The following is a 26,241-nucleotide window of genomic DNA, read 5'->3' as shown; positions in this document are numbered from 1 at the left end:
CTCACTAGTTGTTCCTTCAACTAGTGCTTTTTATAGAAGATTTAGTGTCTTAATCTGATATCTCCCAGTCTTAGAATGGCATAAGTTTCTTAAACAGGCTTATTTGAGATGTGTGTATTGATCTATGTATCTTACAAAAGTATATATGTTACACTTTGGCTAAATTACCTACTATACCTACTCTACTAATCCTAATGCTTAAAAGTAAAGGGTAATTGTTATGGTTAAAGGGTTTGTTTACAAATGAGCAGTGTATTTCCTCTTATTTAGGCTACAGAGTCTTATATTTCACTAGGACTTCATGTATGCTTCTATGAGACAATTTTCAAATCTACCCCTTTGGTAAATCTGTCAGTTACTTTCCCTCAAAAAGATTCGTTAACTGTTTTATTCTATAATTTGCTTGAATGAATTTAACCCTTACTTTAAGAGACCATTCAAGGAAGAATTACCAGGAACAATTACAATTCACAAGTAAGTCTTTTATTCAAACTTATAACGATAAGAACATAAACTTCACTAAGAAGACACAAGCAACCTTATCTTCTTCGAGATAATATCGTAGAACAACTGCCTACTGAAAATATGTTAACTCTCAACACATATGAGAAAGAAAATGCAACTGGTTATTTTTGATAAAAAGTTTAAAAGTACAAAATTGCCTCCATCTCAAGTATCTCTCCTCCCCCTCTCTTTACATTTTACATCGCACATATATATGTGATTGAATGGTTTTCATACCCCTTTGGGTGAAAAGACACCCCCCTTTTAAATAAAAATAATTCCAAATACCGAAATTGCCTTAGTTTATGTAATTAATTGTCACTTTACAAGTTGTTTAGGCATATTAGAGGTATTTTAAGGCTATTTTATGGGTATATAATGGATAAATGGTCTTTAAATGATGTAAATACCCTCTTTTACTCTATGGAGCTTATATATTCATTCTTGCAGGCAATGCAAGATGAAAGTCATGAATGGATCATGACAAGTGGCAGAATTCCTCCCTAGCTAAGAGGGAGTGTTGAAAATAATAGCTAGCTCGGATACCTGATTATTGAATTTTAATGTTGTCAATGACAATTAAAATTCATATGTATTATCTCTCATGTAAATGCATTATTAAGATGGACCCAAGCATCTAATGTGCAAAGTAATCAAATGTGATTATTGGGCTAGACCCAAATGTGTAACGTGAGGTAGCATGGAAGGTAATTAAATATAATTATTGGGTTGGACCCAAATGTAACGTGAGGAATGTATTATGACAATGCAATATAATTTAGATAAACATGCAAACCGACTTAGTGGTAATTGGCGCCAAAAGGTTGATATAAAACTATCAACAAATGAAGTCATTCTACAATCATATACCACGGATATAATTTGCTCTTCTATATCAGTGAACTCTCCTTACTTGTGTGAAATTACTTAAAGGTATTGATAGGCGAAGTTGAAGGCTCTCCTTGTGCGATTTTGCTCCAGCCTATCTCAGACAACTATTGTTGATCTCCTTTAGTCATTTGTTGTTGATTAGAGCTGCATCCTTCATTGCTCCGCTAACTTGTTGTTTGAACAGCAATCTGAGATAAGTTTGCCATATTGTAATCTAAGATAAGTTTGCCATATTATATTTAAGGTTGGGTTTTTCACCTCCAAGAGGGAGGTTTTCTCAGGGTATTGGTGTCTTTTGTCTTGTGCTTTATTGTTGTTATTATTTATTCACAGTTTGATTATAATCTAATTGCTTAAATTAACATCTTTCACCAGGGATTTCTTCTTGTTTTTCCCAGTATCAGTGCTAGTCTAGTGAACACATATAAGCTTTCTTCTTTCCTATGTTTTTCTTCTTCTTCTTTTTTATTATCAAGTCTCCTCTGAAGTTGTACTCCTATGAAGTCTACAGAGTCCACATGTTCGTCCAGTGGCAGCCTTTTATGTTAAAATTAGACTTTCAGATTTAATGGAAAACTCATAAACTGAATCTTAATTGATTTGTTGTTTAGTTTAGTGACTTTCAGAATTAGGCATAAACATAAAGATGAACAATAATGAAACACGACACGCAAATACCCTAGGAAAACCTCCTAAGAGGAAAAACCCAGCAATAAAGGCCCATAGGTTTGATTATGCATTCAATTCCAAAAGGTAACAATGTGTACTTAGTTGCAACTCAAATCTGAGATCTATATTCTGCACACTTGCATAAATCTGATCTGCTTCTTTATCATGAACAGGTTTGCACTAGGTTCTTACTTCCACAGGGAATAAGTCTGCCCTTTCAAGTGAATATATTTGCTTCGGGTCTATATCAAATCTGCACCTTGAAGAACTTGCTATCAACAGAAACAAAGTATCATATCTGCACCTTGAAGGACTTGCTATCAGCAGCAACAATATTCGCTATGATCTTGAACAAATTCGCTATAATCTCCTTGAACAGATTCGCCAAGTTCAGTAACAACTTTCACACCTTTAAAGCATATATCCTTTTTCGTTGTTTGTGTGTGTATTGAATAGCAAATGACTTTGTTATATATGAGTTCTAACGTGCAAGTTTACCTTTGGGGTCGGCCCCATATTTTGGCACCCATATTTTATATTTAACCTTCACACGTTACCTTAATTGTTCTGCCCTATTTAAGGGTCACATGCTACATGGGAATAGGACCCAGTTGAGTTTCCACATTACATCAAGAAGAAGGGCCTAGCCCTATAAGGATTCGAATCCTTATTTATTTTCCTCACTAAGTTACAATAGACTAACACTCCCTCTTAACTAGGGAGGAAAATAAATACATAACCAAATTCACATGGAGAATCCCATGGCATGAATAATTACAATGTTTAAGATTAGGGCCCAGCCCTAATAGTACAATCAATATACAATTTGTGATTTGATCACACAATTACATTACAATGAACCTTTACATGATCTTCTCTTGCAATGCCTGCAAAGGATGAAGCCAACACTTCATAACTTCACACTTTCCTGGGGACCTGCATGTAACACCATGATCTTTCATCATGCACATCCGTAGAGGATGACAGAGACCTTTCCATACGCACACCTACAATAATTAATACTCAAAGATATATATAACTATACAACATAAATCATGCACAACCGCAAAGGATACATATGTTTTTTTACTGAGAAGAACAACCTGTCACCTTGCACACCGTAGAGGGTGAACTCACCTTGCACTCCATAGAGGGTGAGAAATAACTGCCACCTTGCACTCCGCAGAGGGTGGAAAGAACTGCCACCTTGCACTTCGCAGAGGGTGGACTCACCTTGCACTCCGCAGAGGGCGAGAGAGAACTGCCACCTTGCACTCCGCAGAGGAAGGACTCACCTTGCACTCCGCAGAGGGTAGATGATACACCCAGTGTATTATAGAATATAACCAGAACACTTGTTAGTTTCAACATAGAATAAAGGAAAACATTTGTAATAATCAAGTAACACATTTATCAATTCCATCATTAGAGCAATAGATCACAATGATTAGAAACCAACAATAAGATTTTACTGAGATAAAGAGTATTTTAAAGATGTCATGGGACTCCCTCTAAAACCCTATCTAGAAGATAAATCCACAAAAAATTTATGACTTAAAGTTGGAACCAAACTTAAATCTAAAACAAAATTTAACTTAAAGATGGATCAACAAACCAATAGATCAAAGGAGGAAATCTTCACGATTGTGAGGATTTGATACGTCATTTATGTTTGCATCTTCTTGCTCATCCTGAATTTGATAGTCCCTTGCAAAGTGGCCACGCTTGTTGCATCGGAAGCATCGGATGTGGGATAAGTCTCTTGGTCTTTTCTTTGAAGGAGGGGTAGGAGAGCTGAAATCTCTATTTATCTTGAAAACATTCTTCTTCCAATGGATGTCTTCCTTCTTAGCCAAGAGGACATGTTGCTCATCATAAGGGTTCTTAATTTTTCCTTTCGCAGCCAACCGAGACTCTTCTTGAATGCAATCTCCCATTACTTGATCAAACTTAGGAAGCTCAACTCTGGCACAGATTCCTTGAACAAATGGTTCCAAAGAGGGAGGAAAACCATTTAGGGTAGTCATAGATAAGTCATTGTCTTCAACACTCTTCCCAATGGTGGCAAGTTGATCTCTCAGCTCAGAGATTCTCATGAAGTAAGCAGCAACAAGTTCTTCTTTCTCTAATTTGATGTAGGAGAGTTGATTCCTTAAGGCAAGGATGTAGCTGGTATTTTTGACTTCGTACATCTTTTCCAATGTAGAGAACATCTCCCTAGAGGACTTCGTCATGGAGATGGATGGCAGCAAATGGTTTTTGACGGAGTTTATTATTATCCTTTGAGCTTGGAAGTCCTTCTTCTTCCAATCTTCTTTCTCACTTGCACCCTCAGGTTCCTTAGCATTCTTGCTAACATATGCAGCAAGATCATTCAATGCCATCATTATCTTGACCTTCCAAGAAGAGAAATTTGTGTGACCTTCCAACCTATCTTCAGACCTAATATAAGAAGCCATGGGGACTAAACTTTTGATCAGCAGGTTAGAAGGAAGCACAAATCTGATTACAGCCTCTATACGAACCTAGGGCTCTGATACCATGTTGAAATTAGACTTTCAGATTTAATGGAAAACTCGGAAACTGAATCTTAATTGATTTGTTGTTTAGTTTAGTGACTTTCAAAATTAGGCATAGATGAATAATAATGAAACACGGCACGCAAATACCCTGGGAAAACCTCCTGAGAGGAAAAACCCAGCAATAAAGGCCCACAAGTCTGATTATGCATTCAATTCCAAAAGGTAACAATGTGTACTTAGCTGCAACTCAAATCTGAGATCTGTATTCTGCACACTTGCATAAATCTGATCTACTTCTTTATCATGAACAGGTTTGCACTAGGTTCTTACTTCCACAGGGAATAAGTTTGCCCTTTCAAGTGAATATATTTGCTTCGGGTTTGTATCAAATCTGCACCTTGAAGAACTTGCTATCAACAACAACAAAGTATCAAATCTACACCTTGAAGGACTTTCTATCAACAGCAACAATATTCGCTATGATCTTGAACAAATTCGCTATAATCTCCTTGAACAGATTCGCCAAGTTCAGTAACAACTTTCGCACCTTTAAAGCAGATATCCTTTTTCGTTGTTTGTGTGTGTTGGCTTGACGATGATTGTAATGTATTCATCACTTGTTGTCATTGATGAAACACTCTCACACACACATATGATTACATTGACTACCAGTGTAACTTCAATTGGTTTACACTGACAATCGGCATGTTTAAGGTCTATCTCTAACCGGTACTTTGTGTCAACCGACATGTGCTTAAGAGATAACATGTGGCTACACTAAGTCAGCATCAAAATGAAGATGAAGATGGAGATGGAGATCAAGCGGAAGATTCCAGGACAACGATTCACATGTTTTGTTCCAACCAGTATTGACTGTTCTAACCGGTATTTGATTTTGTGATGAGTTACTAGCACTGTTTTCTTGGCAGTCATTTTGTAATGAGTTATGATTACTTGTCTAGATACACTGCACCTAGGAAATTGTGTTTTGATTTCCTTAGGCCGGCATAAGATTTGAATGTCTATTTAAAGACATCTTAGTGAATCATTTCAAATATAATACTGAAAGTGATAGAGAGGAGATTATGCGAAAAGAGTGAAAGCTTTTGTTGAAAAGCGAAAAGTGTTAAAGATGAAGAGCATTGTTGAATGTACTTAGAATGATCTGATCAAGCAAGTATTGTGCTACGCAGAACAGATCAAACATTCTTGTTGTTTTCTAATCACTGCAACAAAATCAAATCCCCTAACCGGGTAAGCTCTAACAAGCTTCATTGTACAAATCCTCTAACAAGGTGATCTATCAGTTTGGATTCTTAAATCCTCCAGCGAGTTTACTCCTAAATGGGTCTTCAGAAATAAGCTGAATGAGGATGGCACAGTGATTAGAAACAAAGCCAAACTGGTGTGCAAAGGATATGCCCAAGAGTAAGGAGAAGACTATGGAGAAACCTTTGCTCCTGTAGCTAGATTGGAAGGAGTTCGTATGCTTCTTGCATATGCATCTTTTAAAGGCTTCAAAGTATATCAAATGGATGTAAAATCTGCATTCCTAAATGGTGTACTTGATGAGGAGGTGTATATAGAGCAACCAGATGGATTTGCCCTATCTGAAGATAGTGACATGGTGTGTAGGCTACATAAAGCCTTATATGGTCTAAAGCAAGCACCTAGAGCATGGTATGAACACCTGCATTCCCATCTTGTGAAGATTGGATTTGAGAGAACAAGTGAAGATGGCAATATCTACTTGAAGTCTGAAGGAGATCAGATCCTGATCTGTGAGGTATTTGTTGATGACATTATCTTTGGTGGAGATGACAAGATGAGACATGAATTTGCATATGAGATGAAGAAAGAGTTTGAGATGTCACTCATAGGGGAGATTAAGTTCTTCATTGGACTACAGATCCAGCAAAGGAAAGATGGAATCTTTATCACTCAGTCCAAGTATGTCAAAGAGGTGTTGAAGACCTTTGGCATGGAAGATAGCAAACCGGTTGGTACACCGATGGTGACCGGTTGTAAACTATCCAAAGAGGATGACTCTGTATTGGTTGATAAGAAGGAATACCGATCAATGATTGGTAAGATGCATTATGTAGTGCATAGCAAACTGGATATTGCACATGCAGTTGGCATTACTGCAAGGTTCCAAAAAAGTCCAAGAGAATCTCACTTGGTTGCAGTCAAGCGGATTCTTAGGTATCTGAAAGGAACTATTGACTATGGGTTATGGTATCTATACAATAATGATTTTAACCTGAAAGTGTTCATAGATGTTGATTGGGCTGGTAATGTAGATGATCGGAAGAGCACAACTGGGTGTGCATTCTTCCTCGGTGGTAGACTGGTCTCATGGATGAGTAAAAAGCAGAGTTGTATCTCTCAGTCTACAGCGGAAGCAGAGTATGTTGCAGCTTTCATGAATTGCACTCAAACAATTTGGATGAAGCATGTATTGAATGGCTTCAAAGTTCCAGTGTCTGAACTGGTAAGTATATTTTGTGACAATACTAGTGCAATTAATATCTCCAAGAATCCGGTTTTACATTCTAGAACCAAGCACTTTGAGCTTAAGTATCAGTTCTTGAGGGAAAAGGTTCAGAATAAAGAGATTGCACTGGAGCATGTTTCCAGTAAGGAGCAGTTAGCAGACATATTCACTGAGCCTCTCCCAAAGAATACATTTATATACTTAAGAGGTGAATTAGGGGTACTACCCCTTCAGGAGGTGAACTAAAGGTATATGCTCCACACCAGTCATGTATTGCATAGACAAATTTTTCTTTAGGATTGATGTGTTGAAGGACGCTACTCCTCAGGGGGAGCGGCATAATGGAACAGGGAAGCTTGTGCCTCCACTTTGACATTGTTGTCAAAGGGGTAGAAGATGTGAAGCGGAGAAGATATCTGCAGAAATTGGGGGAGAAGATGTGAAGTGGAGAGATATCTTTGTATATTGTCATCAATGCCAAAGGGGGAGATTGTTGGCATTATGTGAACCGGTATGTGGACATCATGACATTGTATGTTGTCATTGATGTCAATATGTTCAAGAGGTGTGAATTGGCAGATGTGAGAACTGGTATAACACTGTGAACCGACATTTGTGCCAAAGTGAAATGGTGTGTTTGTTCAAGGTGAATCGGCATACAATTATGGCAACCGGCACATGGAAGTGTTGTATGACTACTGGTTGGTAGTCTCAACTTCAGGGTTTCTGGTTGATGTGCTTCAAGCCTATGTGGCTCAACTGGTGATATTGTGTGATGAGTTAGCATTGTAAAGAAGAACAGATCGTGTTGCCACATAATCCTGTGTGCGTGAAGGATCTTGCATGAGGGAGATTGTTTCTATCTACCTCAGGAATGTGCGAAGTCTGTTAAACAGTGATAACGTGTGATGGGTTATCAGCCGCCATAAAATCGGTGGAAATGGACGATGGAGAATGTCTTGAGATTGGATCAAGACTGTCGCATTTAAAGCACTGTGCTCAACGGTCAGGATTGAACCGTTTGAATTCCTTAACCTAACAGGTTTAGGGTTTAGGGTTTATGCTACTGACCTATCTATTTTCCTATGAGGTCAATGTTGTGTCTTGCTCTAAATTTGTTGGCAAAAGTTGTGTGTGTGTGTATCCAAGAGAAGGGATACGTAATTCTTGCCAAACCAAAAGGAGAGAAGTGATACCTACAGAGTGTAAGTGCAGAAGGTGAAGAGGAGCTTAAGTGGATCTGCATTGATATTGAGTGTTGTTACCAGATCATTGTAATACCTGTTGATGTCTAACCACCTCAACAGTTGGAAAATCCCTTAACAGGGTAGCCTTAACCGGCTTGTTGAAAATCCTTTAACAGGGTAATTCAAAGCTACCGAGTTCGAAATCCTTTAGCTATTGAGTTCTTTAAATCCTCTAACAAGGTAACCTTTAACAGGGTTTAACCCTTAATCGAGTATTGTAGCCATCCCTTGACTGGGTGATCTCTAACAGGATCGGTTCCTAGCAGAACCTATTGTAATGTCTCTAACCAGACAAGGATCCTAACAGAGCGGACTTCCAAAGAGTTCAAAAATAGTTTGTGGGTATTCATCCCCACCGTGGTTTTTCCCAGTTGGGTTTCCACGTGAAAAATATGTGTGTCGTGTGTGATGCTTTTATCTTGTGATGCTTTGCTATTGTCTGTCAAGCATATGATGGTTCTGTGTTTTATGCCTATCAATAAAACATGTTGAACTAGCTGTTATTATGATCTGATGATAGATTACCTGTTTATGCATAAGGGTGAAATGGTAGTGTAGTCTCGAGTTGAGTGAAAAGCTAAGTGAGTAACCAATTAATGCTTGTCTCAAACATTCTTAGCTTTACCAGTTGCACTCTGTTTCAAACCGGTGTCGTTGTCTGCCAGTCATTTGAAGTGTCTACGGTTAAACCGGTTTAGGACTGTATTTTTTTCTGTACTGATTCATCCCCCCCCTCTCAGTACCGGTTTGGTACTATTCGCTCATCATTGAGTTATCATTCTCTCAATTTCAGCTAGTCAAGTTCTAACTAATTTGAAACCGTTAATTAAGATTGATTGCTTAATATTTTACATACCTTTTTTTTCATCATTGTCATTGTTAAGCTTGAAGTCTAAGCATAGAAGGTAGACATAGTCAAGTGAATTATATAGGAAGATGAGAATGACTAGTATTGAAATTTTGAGTCGGATGAATGGCTTGAACAATAGACGATGTAACAAGATGTAAGAAAATGAGGATAAGAAAACCTCAAACCTCTCTCAAAATATTTATTTACTTTTAAAAAAGGTCAATTTCAACAAATAATCGTCGTATATGAAAGTCAATAAACTGTGGCAAGGAGGACACAAGGAGAACGAACCTGCACAAGAATGTTAAATGCTTACTAGTACGTTAATCAGTGTATTTCCTTATTTGAGCTTTCTTTACCTTCACGATGTTCATGCGCTTCCCTGTATCACAATTGTTCATAAGTTTTTCCTTTTTATCCATTTCTTTGCCCACAAGTTTCAAGTTTTCCTATTTCATTTTTCTGACAAAAGGTAGTGGTAGTTGGTTGTTACCATCCCCAAAGAATTCCTCTCAAATCCAAGAAACTTCAGTTGCCACTTTATATATATACATATATATATATATATATATATATATATATATATATATATATATATATATGTCCTCTCTATACCACAAATTATTATTGTAGTCATATCAATTCATTTTGCATTTGCAAATCCAATCTTGCTCATAGTTGTATTCAAAAGGTTGACAAGTCACTGCTTAGTCGCTTACACTAATGATGTTATCAATGATGCTGAAACAATTTTGAGCAAAATATGTGATGTTCTCAAAGCCCACGAAGACAGATATAATGGTGTCATTGTTGATATAGAGAATATGCAAAAGGATGCTTCTCGTTTTGCAGCTTCACTCAAGGCATCACTTTCTCAATGGGCACACCAGGTCAATGATTCCCACTATGTTAACTCTAAAATACAAATCCCTTAGTAATAAATAGTACCTTCAATTCATACTTGTTGGATAGATGCGCGTATAGGGCAAGAAAGCGATCTGGATTAAAGTGCCCAAGGAACAGGTGAAACTAGTCCATGTTGCGATTGAGGTTAGTTTTCCAAAACTTTGCTACAACTATTAATGTTTTACACTCCAAGCCATTTTTTTATGCTTCAATAGTGTTTGGTGAATTGCAGGTGGGATTTTGGTACCACCATGCAGAGCCTTCATATGTGATGTTAGTGAATTGGATCCCTCAAACTCCTCCTACCATCCCTGATAATGCTTCTCATCAAGTGGGAATCACAGCTTTTGTATTCAACAAGGAGGGAGAGGTAAAAACATAATCCAATTCTTATATATTGTAGTTACTCTGCTTAATATTCTCCTCCTATCCATAGCAATGTAACTGTCAAGTGTGAAAAGACATTCACTATTTTGAGTGGTTGTTCGTGTTAAGAGGATTTTCTTTTCTTACATAACTGGGAAAATGTAAAGTTACTATAATGATTACCCATAAATTTTATTTTAATAGTGGTTGTGGGTTAGTGGTTTGAAGTGAAAAATCTGATACATAAATTATCGTGACAATGGCAATATAGGTTCTAGTAGTTCAAGAAAAGTGTGGCCCTTACAAAGATTTCGGGTTGTGGAAGATGCAAATAGGAAGGATTAACTAGGTATCAGGTTTAAATATCCTCATCAAACTAAATTTATGGCAATGCCCTTTTTCATGAACGCCCACTAATGCAATTATCGACTATTTATTTCTGATAAGGGGAAGGCATTAAGGAAGGGGTCATACGAGAAGTTCAGGAAGAAACAGGTAAATGTCACCTAGCTAACCATTTTCCTCTGAATCAGGATTTTTACCTTCTGTTCAATATAATTTTCAACTTTTTTTGATAATTTGAAGAATATTCATGCGCTTTTATAGATTGATACAGAATTTGTCCAAGTGGTTGGGTTTAGGTAAGAAAAACTTTCATTACAGAAAGTTGTAACTTGTTTCATGGTTGGTACGAAGAAGGATAAGGTTGAAATAGTAATTTTTAGCTCTCTAATAGTTGTGGGTGCATAAATTGCAGGGATAGTCATAATGCCCCTTTCAAAAAATCTGATCTGCTCTTCGTGTGCATGTTGAGATCTGTTTCTTCTAACATTGTTGTGCAAGATACAAAAATTTCAGCAGCCAAGGTACATGTTTAAGCATATGGTGGTAATTCTATGTCGCTAAATTGGAATTTAATTTGGGTTCAAGCAATTTTTTGTTTTTGTTTTTCAATGGATGGCGATGGAAGAATTTGCATCTCAACCTAAAAACCAACAAAGCAGACTTCTAAAAGATATAATCGGCATGTGTGTTGCCAACATGGAGGGACGATGTAAATGATTTTCGAGCATTAGGATATCGTCTAACTCACGCAAACCCTCTGCTTTTTATTGCGGTGTCGTTGATTCTCAATAATCGGACTTTGCAAATTTGAAAACATAGACAGAATGGATGTCAGCAACTTATTACATCCACTGTAATCAGGGCTAGATATTATTAGTCCTAGTCGTTTAAGTCAATTGGTTTTGTATTTAGAATATTTAGGGATTAATTTTTACTTTACTTGTATTGATTAAAAAATTTATATAAAAATAATAATAGTTTTTGAAAATGAATATTCATCTTTGATAAATTGAGGATGTAAATTTTTCATAAACAATATTTAAGAAATCAATTAATAGTATTTATTGATATTTTTATTGACTAAATTTTGTTTACTATTAGAACTTTCACATAACACAAGATAATTAATAAGTTTTTGTGCAAGACAATATACATGTCTTTGCTCCTCCCATTTTACAAAAATTGACACTAATGTTTAATGCATGGAAGCATATAAAACATTTTAAAACAACATTTCATCGTTCTAAGTTTAGACTTGATGGTTTATAAATAACAACATTTATTATAATACAAATAAAGTCAACATTGTTATTTATACGTATTTAAATTTTGTATCTCAACATTGAGTTAGTAAAGATTCTATTAATATATGATTACATATTCAAATAGAATCAACAATAACAAATCTAAAAGCATTATTCTTTACCAAACAAAATGAAACTTCATAACATTTTATTTAAATTATTTGTATATTATTAAGTACGATAATATATTTATTTAGTATTTATAATAGATTATTGATTATAAAATTTAATCATGTGAAAATTGAAAAACAAAGATATAATGGATGTCAATTACTTCATTAATATATTTATTGAGGTTAGTTCTAGATAATATTAATGCATGCAATTTATGATCCTTTATTATTTATTCTTAGTTTATGTTTGTCAAAAAATTATTAAAATATTTTCATGTAAAAAAGATATTTTATAAAATTAAGATGTAAATTTCTATTTAAAAATATTTAAAACACTAATTAATGATATTTATTAGCAGTCAAGAGAACAAACATCAAATGGTGTATTTTGAAAGTCACCCCGCAACCATTTACCTATAGGACCACCTTGACCAAAAATTATTTCTAGCAAGGACAGAAATCACAAAGTACTAAAGGTGCCAAAAAACCATGTGAACACAAGCCACATAGATCTAAAGAAACCCAAAAGCTTTATGGTAGAAAAAGTATCTAGCCATTCCAAAAAAACACAAAAAATTATACCCAAGAAATGGACTAGCACAAAAACACTCATAGGGTTTTCAAAGGCATCCCTCAACCTTTTACAATAGAAATCACTATAGCAACGACATCCTGGAGCACCTTGATAGGTCCAATGTCATCAGAACCAAGGGAACACAACATGCCCACAAGTAACTGAATATGGCAAGTACTCAAATAACTAGAAGCAATAGAAGCACAAAATACCACCATAGTGAATTTGCAACAACACAGAGTAGAAAATCTGGTAGGAGCATCAAGAGGGTCCACCGAGCAATAAGAACCTTGCTATCCACCAAATGGTCCAACTCATTATAACTAGGAGTAAACTACATCATACAGACCAATGCCATATTAAGAGCAACCTCAATAGGTTCTTCAACATCAATGAGCACAACAAGTCCCCTAAGAAGATCCACCTTGAAAGAATCCTCGATCAAGTTAGCCTTCCAAATTATCGCCAAGGTAAAAACAACCACAGTTAGGTTAGCAAAAGTAGAGAAATAGAAGATTATCCAAACGTCGTACCAACCCAAGCCACAAACTCAATGCGCAAGATACTGATGCACAAAATACCATCCTATAAAGAAAAAGGATTCAAGCCCCACCTGAAGGCACCAACTATGTAAGGAAACACCAAAGAAGGAATAAAAAACAGTTAGACCAAGGAGTTTTGATTTGGAGTTATTATGTAGCCAGCTTATTCTTTGTTGTGTATAATTTTATTCTATAATTTTGTGATTGTTATCTATTTATTGAAGCCATTGGTTCTCTTGAATAAAAAACTTCTACGTGCCTAAAACATACCTCACTGCATGCCTAAAAATAAACTTTTAACTCACAAGTAGAGTTAATTAATATGATAGGAAATGAAAGCCTTTTATTCCAAAGTACAATTTTCTATCTCTGGACAGTATAGACTTTAGATTATGGATTTTGGATAATTGGAGTCTTGTTGCATCTATTATTGAATTTTTAAAATCTACCTTCTCACAAGAATGGATTGTATTTGGTATGAATTCTTTAAACACAAAAATCCTACTAAGGATTGATCCCTTAAGGTGCAGTTAGCAATGGATAAGTAGATTATTGAAACAAAATTGATTCCATGTTTCTATTTCAAAGTAGTATTATAATACAACCAGTCTCACCACACTGTAACTAGCTAATATCAAAGTTTTATGTATAAAAAAAATTAATTAGTCACTAGAGCTTGGTTAGGAATTAGGGGAAGTAAAATAAATTTATTTCTGATACCTAAATCAAAGCAAGTATGTAAAATAAAAAGTTTGAAAATAGTACAGTTGGAGGAGTTTAGGAGTTGGATGCAAATAGACTATGCAAGAAAGGGCAATATATACACTATAGCAAAAAGATATCTATGAAAGCAATAGGTTTTGATACAAAATATAAGGGAATTCTAAATAAATGTAGAAATAACAAGAAAAAAATGTAGACGCGAAGATAAAAAATATTTCACAAATTTCAAGTGTCATATTTTACAGCATAGATAAGAATGCACATCATACATTTTCAAGTAAATCATACGAGGGTAAATTTTAACAATAAAAAAATCATTCATAAAGACAACATATTTCAAGAAAATATCGCCTTTGATAGAGTGCATGGCCACATTTATATGTATAGAAAAGACTATGGTCTGAATTTGGTATAACAAAGATGTAGTAGAAATTTGCATAGATGTATAGTTGGCTATGACCATTAGATAACTAGTTAGCTAAATAGTTATGAATAGTTGTACTCCGCATGAACATTTTGTAAAGCTACTATTTTTTAAAAAGCATCTTCATGCTTCACATGCAATGAAAGAAAGTCGTTAAAGATGAAGTGGAAGTTATCATAAGTGCGTAGTGCCATGTTATTTCAACTGTACAATGTCATTTTTTTAAAGTAAAGTTTGTGTGTGTACACACTATCGTCTAATGATATATTTGGTGACTCTTTTATTTACATCTTAAGAATACAATTTAAGAGTATGAGAAATAATTTTAGAAAGATGATGTATGAGTTCATTTATAATATATTTATATTACATAAAATCAACCATTTATTTATGTATAAGTCCACTAAAGTCTAATTTTAATGTGTAGAAACAAAATAAATCAACAAACAAATAGTTCTTAAGCTCATTTCATAAAAACAAAAGAAATCATAAATATAAATTCTTCAAACATGAAATTGTTACAAATCTTTGTTTCAAATGATCATAGTGTCAAATATACAATACAAATATTTTTCAAATATAATTGAAAAATTTGTATTTATTTCAAAACTTGATTAAAAAAGATATACTCGTCCAACATGTTAACTTAAATATAATATTCTATCGAGGAAATCATTGTTACACGGAGCGTGCTAGGAATATCTAGACATGACTAGGACGAATGTATTGAATGAAATTGCTGAAATCCATTCTATCTTTGTTCTTCAGTTTGCAAATGCCGATAATTTACTCAGAATTAAGGGCAGTGCAGAAGAAAGCAGAGGGTTTGCGCGAGTTGGACGATATCCCAATGCCTGAAAATCCTTCACATTGTCCGTTGACGTTGGCAACACACACGCCGATCATATCTTTTAGGAGTTTGCTTTGCTGATTTTTAGGTTGAGATGCAAATTCTTCTATTGCCATCCACTGAAAATAAAACAAATTTAAGCCCCACTTAAACGATATTGAAGTTATCCAACTGAACGATATTGAAATAATGTTTAAACACGTACCTTGGCTACTGAAATTTCGGTATCTTGCACAACAATATTAGAAGAAAGAGATCTCAACATACACACGAAGAGCAGATCGGATTTTCCGAAAGGGGCATTGTGACCATCCCTGCAGTTCAATCACAACTATTAGAGAGCTAGATCAAACTTATCCTTCTTCGTACAAACTATGAAACAAGTTACAATTTTTTCTAATGATTAAAGTTTTGCTTACCTGAACCCAACCACTTGTACAAATTCTGTATTAATCTGTAAGAGTACATGAAAATACATAAATTATCAAAAAAAAATGTCGGAAATTATATTGAACATAAGGTAAAAATCCTGATTCAGAGGAAAAAGGTGAGGTAAGTGGCATTTACCCCTGTTTCTTCCTGAACTTCTCTTACGGCCCCTTCCTTAATGCCTTCCCCCTATCAGAAACAAATTGCCGATAAGTACATTAGGTATCGTCTTGTAATTTCATGTAAAAACTGCAGGGTCTTGAATTTAGTTTGATGTGGAAATTTAAACCTGATACCTGGTTAATTCTTCCTGTTGGCATCTTCCACAACCCGGAATCTTTGTAAGGGCCACACTTTTCTTGAACTACTAGAACCTATATTGCCATTGTCACGATAATTTATGTAAGGAAAAAAAAACCTCTTCAAACGAACAACCACTCAAAATAGTGAATGTCTTTTCACACTTCACAGTTACATTGCTACGGACAGGAGGAGAATATTAAGCAGAGTAACTACAATATATAAGAACTGGATTACATCTTTACCTCTCCCTCCTCGTTGAATACAAAAGCTGCAACTCCCGCTTGATGTGAAGCATTATCAGGGATGGTGGGGGGAGTTTGAGGGATCCAATGCACTAACATCACATATGAAGGCTCTGCGTGGTGGTACCCAAATCCCACCTGTAATCCACCAATCAGTATTGAAGCCTAGCCAAATGGGTTGGAGGGAAAAAAACGTCGATGGTAGCAGCGATGTTTTGAAAAACTGACCTCAATCGCAACGGGTACTAGTTTCGCCTGTTCCTTGGGAACTTTAATCCACACCACCTTCTTTCCCTATATACCCAACAAGTATGATGAATTGAGGGTACTATTTATTATTGTCTTGAGGGATATGTATTTAGAGTTAACAAAGCAGTAAGCCCTGACCTGGCGTGCCCATTGAGAAAGTGATGCCTTCAGTGAAGCTGCAAAACGACAAGCATCGTTCTGCATATTCTCTGTGTCAACAATTACACCATCATATCTATCTTCATGGGCTTTGAGCACTTCACATATTTCGTTCAAAACTGTTTCAACATCATTAGTGGTAGCCGAAACCTCGTTCGTTGGGAATGCCATTGTGCAGTGTAAGCAGCGACCTGCCAAAAAATAGTTCAATACCTAGCACAATGAAATGAAAAGGAACCATAGTGGTGCAGGAAGAGATGCTAACCTTCTGAGTAGCTCTGTGAGCAAGATTGAATTTGGCTACTTCCTAACAGACTAAATTAAATTAGTAGTGCAATAGTAATATGTTGTAGAGGGGGGAAGTGTATATATATATATTATTGGCAACAATGAGAGGAGGTTTCTGGGATTTCAGACGAATTCTTCTGCGCTGTTAACAACCAACTACCGCTGCCCTTCCTTACAACGTAAGCGTTACACAAACCAAAAAGGAAAACTGAAAACTTGTATGCAAAGCAACGACAAATAGGGAAAAACTTTATCTTAAAAAATTCTACGGACACGCAAATGATTTATTAGCTTTCTTCGTAAATTCGCAGAGGGGCTATCGAAACTTCTTGTTGATGAAGTAGTATGCTGCGCTAGGGACAAGTATGCTATCGAAACTTCTTGGTAATGAACAACTATGCTGCTACGTCTTAGTAATAATAATACAGAGAAGCGCGTGACCATCTCACAATAAAAAATTCAAAGGCTGAAGGCAAAGCAAATTCAGATTCCGATACACTGATTAATGAAGCAGTAAGCGTTTAACCCTACCGCGCAGCTTCTTGGGACTCTCCCAGTTCGTTCCGCTCGCGACCTTCGTATTTTATTAACTTTCAATATACGACGACTATTTGTTCACGTTGACCTTTTTTAACAAAAATAAAAATAAATATTCTAAAAGAGATTTGAGGTTTCCTTGTCCCCATTTTTTTCCACCACACCATTCATTGTTGCTTCCTTTATCCCCAGATTTTCCCATTACATCACATCATCTATCTTTCATTTTTTCACTCGAAATTTCAATCCTAGTTGTCCTCATTTATATTTTTTGTTGAAAGATTTAATTTCTCTCACTAATGAAATGTAGCCATTAAATGAGAAAGACAAAATATATACACAAAATCTTGTTAATAGAAAAATATTCTAGAAGGAACAAAATAAAGTTAAAATAAAAAAATATTAAATATATGATCAAGTCGGTCTTGATTGTAGAATCATCTATATAATCTCTAAATTCAAAAGACTTCTATATATTCAGGCTTTTGTAATGATTTCAGGCATTAGGTATTAGTTGATGAAGATGATGAAGTGATCAAGAGGATGTGAATGTTGTAGAGTTTAGAGTATTTGTAATATTTATAATCAACGGATGTGTTGTAGCATGCTCAAGAGTTTTGGTAGGACTTTGTGTTTCCTTTAAACGACATCGATCATGTCCTTTTGTTTTGGTTTCTTCGCCATTGGAATTACAATCATAATTTTTCTTATACATCTTACAATCTCATAAAAACTCTTAAACATCTCACAAAGAAAAGATGATCTTACATACCATACTACAATTTTCAAGTGACATGATTTATTTTTGTCATGCCCAAAGAATCTCAAGATTCCTTCCAGTCAGGGTGCCCATTTCCATTTGGCCCCATAAACACAACGTATTATAATATTAAATCAATACAATTTATACTTGGATTCACTAGACATAAAACATGAAATCCTAACTTTAAGCATACTTTCCCATGGTGAATGAAACCTACTCTTTGTTCCACAAGTGGTGTTAGCTAATTGAACACTCGCTAATATATAACAAAAAAGTTGCAATCATACAAATAATAATATATTGCACTTATTTCTTATATAATTCAACAAAATATTTTATCTTAAAGCATCAAATGATGCTCTCTCACCATCTATGGGTGGTCTAGCATAATATGTGAATTCTTTGTTTGAAATTACTGCTTTAGTAAGTGTCTCCTCTCCAAGTGACTGTACTTTAGGTGAAGCTTAGGATAGAGTGTCCAACAAAGTTTAACATCCGATTGTTTCCATGCAATACTTGTTACAGAGTATTTATTTGTTTTCAGAAAGGGTCAACGCGAACAAATAGTCGTAGCATATATGGAATGTCAATAAAATACGGAGAGTCGCAATCGAAACCTGCGTGGCAAGGTTAAACGCTTACTGCTTCGTTATCACTGTTTCAGCCTTCGAATATTTAGTCACGCGCTTTTCTGTTTTCTTATTGTTATTATTGAAACGTAGTACCTAGCGCGCTTACTTGTTCACTAACAAGAAGTTTCAATAGCCTTTCTGCGAATTTCTGATAAGTTTTTCAGGTATCCAATTCCATTATTGCTACGGTTACGCTGTAAGGAAGGGTAGCGGTAGTTAGTTGTTACCCGCGCCGAAGCATTCGTCTGAAATCCCAGAAACTTTCTCTAGTTGTTGCCACGATTTTATATATATATATAAACTCTACCACATACTATTATTGCACTGGCGCTGATTTAATTCAATCTGTTTTGCACACGATTTGGAAATAGGAAGAAGCCAAATTCAATCCTGCTCGCAGGGGTACTCAGAAGCCAAATTCAATTTGCATCGCTAGTTATTGAATATTTTTTTGGCGGGTGGTGTTTACACTGCACAATGGCATTCCCAACAAACGAGGTTTCGGCTACCACTAATGATGTTGACACTGTTTTGTACGAAATATGTGAAGTGCTCAAAGCCCAGGAAGACAGATATGATGGTGTGGTTGTTGACATTGGGAATATGCAAAACGATGCTACTCGTTTTGCAGCTTCGCTCAGGGCATCACTTTCTCATTGGGCACGCCAGGTCAGTGTTTACTGCTTTGTTAACTCTAAATACAAATCTCTCAAGACATTAGTAAGTAAGTGCACATTTCTTATCATGGGAATGTAGCAAGCTTTGGATAGCAATGTGAGTTGAGAAACACAAGGGTTAAGGTGATAGCATAGTCTTTTTATACATGATTTTATGTGGTTTCCTTAGTTCCTATAGTCATTACCTACACTTTCTCATCATATTTTGCCCATTACCTGCTACAACTAGTATTTTTTGTCGTTGTCACCTACTTTTCTTAGCATTTCACATACACTAATGTTACAATATATTACATTATGTTACAAAAGTGTAAGTTATGTCAACATGCTCCTTTGATCCAATCTTCACCCAATATGATCCAAATTAGGAGGTTTTGTACAATGTTTATTTGTTGATAAGTCTTTGGCCAATGTATGTTTGGATGGGGTTTGATTGGTTTTTGTTTTTGTTTGGTTTGGTTTTGAAGTTTGAGCAAGATTCTTGAATATTTTGTAAAAGAGATTGTTGATTTAACATAACAAAATGCATAACACATAAGGAAGATAAACGAGGACTTTCATTTTTGCTTAAAAGAGCAATGAACATACCATTAACATGTGCTCATAGGTTTGATGTAAAATTCCAGCCAATAAAAATATAGAAATCAACTCCAAATAATGGTAAAAGCCTAAACAGACTCTAAGGTTTGAAATCTTTCATCCCAAAATGTAGCAGCTGACTAAAATAGAGTTGGAAATAGATAGTAATGGCCTCTAGAAGGTTCGCCCTGCAACCAATTGTAGAAAATATGCCCTCAAACTGATTGATTTGCTCATAAATCCTCAAAGAAGGCTGCCATATGTACACTGAAGTCGTATTTTGATGGAAATTGATACCCTGAGAGATGGGTTTTCATCCAAATCGCTCATATCTTCTAGAAGTTGGCGTTCCTAGAAGCCCAAAACTGTTGAAACCCTCATGCAAGCTGTTGATTTGAGATTGGAGAGGTAAGAATGAATCCAAATAATAGACAAAATGCCTTTTCATCTATTTTGGGGTTACTATTTGGCCTTAAAATCATAAAATATCCTTGAGGGTCTAATTTCTCATTGTGAACTTGGCCCCCTTTTAAAAAACAACTGAAGTTACTAGGATGGGGGGCACTTTTTACTATTCATCTTATGTTTCTCTATTACTATTCACATAGGGCCAACTTTAATATTTCAATTTTAACCATGGATTCAACCCCAAAACTCCAATCTAAAAGGCCCAAAAAGCTCCCTACTGAGTTCCACAATCCCTAATTGGGTCCCCAAACCACACTTCTGACCTACAGGACCCCTAATAGTAGGCCAACCTCAGCTCAAGTTTAAGATGCCTAAGGAAGGGACATTATAGTCCTCCCTTCCTGAGATTGCTTGCCCTCAAGCAAACACCAAACAACTCGTTTCTCCACTCTAATTAAAATACTCAAGCACCACAAACCACATGAAGCAACATATTGGAATCCATATGGAATAATGTACCAAGCAAATCAATATCTAGATCCCATACCAAAATGAAAAATTTGTTGTAGAAGATGAAGTAGGGGAATATCAAATGATCACCATGAAGTAACCATACAAGCATGTAGAATACCAAAACAATGTGAAAGCGAACCCCCACATGCCAATGAACCAACATAAATGGCCACTCAACTTCGCTATCATAACTTTGATCAACAATACATGAGATATCAAACCTGTCAACAAACCAATGCCAATCAACAAAAATAACCACACACTCCAACTCTATCCCGAAGGTATATCTCCAAACACTCTCATACCACTGGGAAACTGATGTAGACAATGAAAAGTCTGGATATGCCATATGATTCCAACTAGGACAGTCACTAGTCCATAAGGAATCGAAGAATATGAAGTCACCAATCAACAAAGATATCACTGCCATATCAAGTGAAATAGGTGACAAACTCAAAAGTGAAGTATGTATGCCAACACTGCTCAACACAAACAGCTCTTGAGTGGCTGGCCCACTAAGAAAAAAATCAACAAAATCACTATCATCACTGAGAGAATGAGCAAATACTTCAAATGGAAACTTTGAATTAAGCAACTCATGTCTCTCATCATCAAATGAAAGGTGAAAATCGCAAACATGTTGAAGATTGATCTTGGCTTGTTGAGCCAATAACATGGCTTGCCTTGCCCTTTCTAGCCAATCATCATTCATTATTTGGGTCTGAGTTATATCAGTTGATCTAAAGTTTCTAAACCCACTCCTAAAATGAGATATACCATGTGACTTATCATGACCAAAGCATTCTTCATGAATACCCACCATAATAGAATTATTATGACTCATTTCCCAATGATTAGGAGTGCCAACATCATGAAAAGGGGAGGATAAATCACTGTTCTTATAAGTCAACGAATGAGGACTTAATTGTTCCCTTGTATTCATACCTTTAGATTCATCAAGCATATTGGCTACATCAAGGGTTGGTTTTAAAGATATAACTACTAAAGTTACCAAAGCATGATGCAATTCCTTTGTACCAATGAGTTTTTTGAATGTATACCTTTATTAAGTCCCATTGCCAAGAATGAAGTATCATCACATGAAGATATTATATCGCCACTAGCACCATGTACCAAAGTTTTCATGTTATGAGTATAAGGAGATATATTGTTGCTGTCATAAATGGAATTATAATCCGATTTATCCCCATACCTCCAATTGGTATTATCATCATCAAGATATGCTTGCGTACACTTGGCTGCCACAATTTTTGGGTTATCATTATTGGTAGCCTTTCTTGAGACATGGACCAGCTAGGACTCGAACCTAGGACCTTCCATATGTTGTTGGAGTGCTCTACCACTGAGCTATTGGCCCCTCTTGGACCAGTCCATCATCGATCCGGGTGTGGCTTATTTCCAACACCAACACCCCCTCCTTAAGCCACACCTCTCGTGTGCTTGGGGCTCCTAGCCTGGACCTAGCACTGATACCATGTTGAGACATGGACCAGCTAGGACTCAAACCTAGGACCTTCCATACGATGTTGGAGTGCTCTACCACTGAGCTACTGGCCCCTCTTGGACTAGTCCATCGTCGGTCTGGGTGTGGCTTATTTCCAACACCAACAGCCTTCAACACAATTTGTTTACTTCTATAGGTAAACTCAAGCTCCATGTTGTCTTCTTCCCTAACCAATTATGTCTTCCAAGTGTGATCAAGGAATGATATAATTATGAAACAAAGACACAATGCCCAACCTTGCATGCAATGGGGTTCTTTAATTCTTATCACATGCTCTTGCATAACAAGATGAATGAAACCATGTAAAAATGGGAGATGGTTAATCATCATCATGAGACCCACCTTTATTTTGTACCTTCCAAGTTTGCCTTCATAGATGCTTTCATAGCTTGTTGTCCAAAGGTGCATGATATACTGAAAACTCCCCTCATGAGCTATCAAATTTATCACCTCAAAGTTGTTGTTATAAATTAGATCGGCAACTAAAATGAACTCAATGATGTATGCATAACCATGCATAAGAAAGAAACCCATCTCATACACCTTACCTATTGAGTAAATGTGTCTCCACACTCTCCAATCCAACCCATAAACTGAGGTAGACCTAGATAAATCTAGAAATACAATGTATAACAACGTAGGACAGCCATGTGTCAACCATGAATCCATGAAAATTATGTCACATCCCAACCAATAAACAGCTGCATAAGCATATGAAATAGGTGATAAATCCATAGTTGTATTGTAGTTATCTCCCTTAATACCCAAAGTCAACGAATGAGTGGTTGATCCACTAAACATGTAACCCATTAAATCATGATACACCTTATTAAAATTGCCAATATCAACTAAAAACTTAGAATTTTGGATGTTAGACAACTCTTGCTTCTCATCATTTATGGAGCCGTGTGAATCAAACTCTTGTTGAAGGTGAAGCTTGGCTTGATGAGCCATCAATTGGGCATTCCTTGCCTTCACTTGCCAACCCTCTTCCATTCTTTGCAACTGATTTAATGTTATTGTCCCTAAGTTTACAAATTCACTCCTCTCATAGGATGCATTATCACAAATATTATGTCTAACCTTTGCATCTTTTACCCCATTAATTGGAGAGCCCATAGCACTTACTTTTTCATGAAAATAGGCAGCTAACTCATGGGTATATAGAGATATAGTGTTGCGGTCCTTAATCGGGGATTCAAGATTGATTGCACCCTTTCTTTCGGTGCTTTGTAAGTCTTCAATATTAGAGTACACTTGCATACACTTGGCATCCCAAACTTGTAGCATTTCATGTCTTGAAGCCAAGTCATTATCATGCGCCATCGATTTATCACAAATTGATTCATGCCCTTCTTCAACTGCTGATATAAAATTAGATTGTTGGCAATTTGAAGTTTCAACCTTTACCTCATTCTTGTGAATCCACTCACTAATGTCTACCATGCTACATTTCTTGTCACCACTATCCCTCTTGGATTTGTGCCCATGTGATGTCACAATATTGTTGTCCGGACTCAAAGAACCAAAATTATGCTCATACCTTTCCAAGGTGTCTTTATTGCTCTTTCTTTTATCTTTTTGAAGGAAGATGGTTCCTCCATGAGTGTTGGCCTATGAGGTGTGACCTGATGCAAGTAACATAAATTTCTAGCTGCTAAAGTTGATCTATCTTTCATTACAAACCAAACATTATCAAGTTGTAAGATCTTATTATTAGGGAATCTCTTAGTCTCTATAGTCAATTGTCTGATACAAAATGCCTCATATGATCTTAGCAATTGTTCTTTCATTGTAGATAATGCATGTTTAATGAAAACAAAATCAATAATGTCTCCTTCTACACAAATGGGTATAATAGTAGTGGTTGGTCCACCAAGTGCGTGTCCATTATCATCATAGTTTTGAACCTTGAAAGAACTCTCTAAAAGAGGAAACTCATGATCCTCATGATGCAAACTAGATAAACATTCTGAACTTTCTAAATTATACCCCTTCCCTTGTTCACACACAACATGTTCTTCTTGTTTGTTTACCTCAAGAAGGTCTTCCTTTGCATGCTCCACTTGTATACATTCTTCTCTTGGAAGAAATAATGATCTAATGTATGATTCCCTTTGTTTCCTTGCATTATCTAGCCGATTGCATAGTTCCTTGCCTCTTGTAGATGTTGTCTTGCTTGGGCAGCAAGCATCTTTGCCTTCTTAGCTCTTTGTAACCACCCATCACACATATCTTGTGTCCTTTTAACATCTTCCATGTTATGATGTACAAGGTTAGAACCTTTGTGGCTTGAATCCACAATATATACTTCATGTTTGACTCCTAAATCTAGAGTGCCATGTTTCGGTTTTTCTTCATGTGTAGGAATTTTGTCATCATAGGAATGAACTATCACACTAGAAGATGCATTGTGATCACCTAAAGAATCCATACCATTATTATCCATACTAATCTCACGCCATACATCAAGGGGAGCCATGCTTATCTCTCCTATAAAGTCTTCTTATGGATCTTCATGCAAAAATGATGAAGCCTCATGTGAGTCATTCCCCAATGCTATCCTTTTATCTTCAAGAACCAGATTTGCATGCTTATCAAATTCTTCATGTAGATTTCTGCATACTTCATTTGAATAATATTTCCTCTTACAGTGGTGATTTGAACTTATAGATACCAACTCATCATCATCATCTTCGGATATACCCATAAATTGTGTGAAGGAAAGGAAGTAACATATCTTCTTAGGAAGGGGGCAATACTTATGATAGTTGTTCATAATTGCATCATTTGTTGCCATGGCATGAGGTCTCTTAATTGACCTTGTAGATGGAGATGAACTCAAACCAAACTGAGGTGAAAAGAACTGATCTTTACCCAACAGGTTGGCAAGATCATGGCTCTGATACTACTGAAAGATCCCCAATCCAATTTTCACCCAATCTAATCCAAATTAAGAGGTTTTGTGCAATGCTTATTTGATGCTAAGTCTTTGGTCGGTGTATGTTTGGATGGGGTTTGACTGGTTTTTGTTTTTGTTTGGTTTGGTTTTGAAGTTTAAGCAAGATTCTTGAATATTGTGTAAAAGAGATTGTTGATTTAAAATAATAAAATGCATAACACATAAGGAAGATAAACAAGAACTTTCTTTTTTGCTTAAAAGAGCAATGAACATACCATTAACATGTGCTCATAGGTCTAATGTAAAAGTCCAGCCAATAAAAATATAGAAATCAGCTCCAAATAATGGTAAAACCCTAAATAGACTCTAGGGTTTGAAATCCTTCATCCCAAAATGTAGTGGCTAACTAAAATAGAGTTGGATTTAGATAGTAATGACCTCTAGAAGGTCTACCCTGCAACCAATTGTAGAAAATCTACCCTCAAACTGATAGATCTGCTCATAAATCCTCAAAGAAGGTTGTCATATGTACATTGAAGTTGTATTCTGATGGAAATCGATACCCTAAGATATGGGTTTTCGTCCAAATCTCCCAAATCTTCCAGAAGTTGGCGTTCCTAGAAGCCCAAAGCTATTGAAACCCTCATGCAAACTTTTGATTTGAAATTGGAGAGGTAAGAATAAATCCAAGTAATAAACAAAATGTCT

The 26,241-nt window shown here is 35.9% G+C and overlaps 2 protein-coding genes and 1 long non-coding RNA gene across 3 annotated transcripts; 1 reads left to right on the top strand and 2 right to left on the bottom strand.

The window, feature by feature from the left end:
- The first annotated feature begins 4,701 nt into the window (after positions 1–4,701).
- LOC131872500 (nudix hydrolase 8-like) lies at positions 4,702–11,330 on the top strand. The gene is made up of 6 exons (XM_059216077.1): positions 4,702–4,808; positions 9,872–10,070; positions 10,165–10,230; positions 10,319–10,456; positions 11,059–11,093; positions 11,210–11,330. The coding sequence occupies exons 1-6, from the start codon at positions 4,702–4,704 to the stop codon at positions 11,328–11,330; spliced, it is 666 nt and encodes a 221-aa protein (XP_059072060.1).
- Positions 11,331–15,009: 3,679 nt separating this feature from the next.
- Positions 15,010–15,805, bottom strand: LOC131872497 (nudix hydrolase 2-like). Its single transcript, XM_059216076.1, has 3 exons — positions 15,747–15,805; positions 15,533–15,641; positions 15,010–15,446 (listed from the first exon to the last, which is right to left on the bottom strand). The coding sequence occupies exons 1-3, from the start codon at positions 15,803–15,805 to the stop codon at positions 15,264–15,266; spliced, it is 351 nt and encodes a 116-aa protein (XP_059072059.1). The 3' UTR covers positions 15,010–15,263.
- Positions 15,806–15,888: 83 nt separating this feature from the next.
- On the bottom strand, positions 15,889–17,048 carry LOC131872499 (uncharacterized). The gene is made up of 3 exons (XR_009370647.1): positions 16,975–17,048; positions 16,053–16,900; positions 15,889–15,945 (listed from the first exon to the last, which is right to left on the bottom strand). It is a non-coding gene; the product is annotated as an uncharacterized LOC131872499 (long non-coding RNA).
- Positions 17,049–26,241: the final 9,193 nt, after the last annotated feature.

This window comes from Cryptomeria japonica, unplaced genomic scaffold (genome assembly GCF_030272615.1).
Source record: "Cryptomeria japonica unplaced genomic scaffold, Sugi_1.0 HiC_scaffold_623, whole genome shotgun sequence".
Lineage (NCBI taxonomy): Eukaryota > Viridiplantae > Streptophyta > Pinopsida > Cupressales > Cupressaceae > Cryptomeria > Cryptomeria japonica.
Note: the sequence above shows the minus strand (reverse complement) of the source record. Positions and strands in the feature narration are given on the sequence as shown.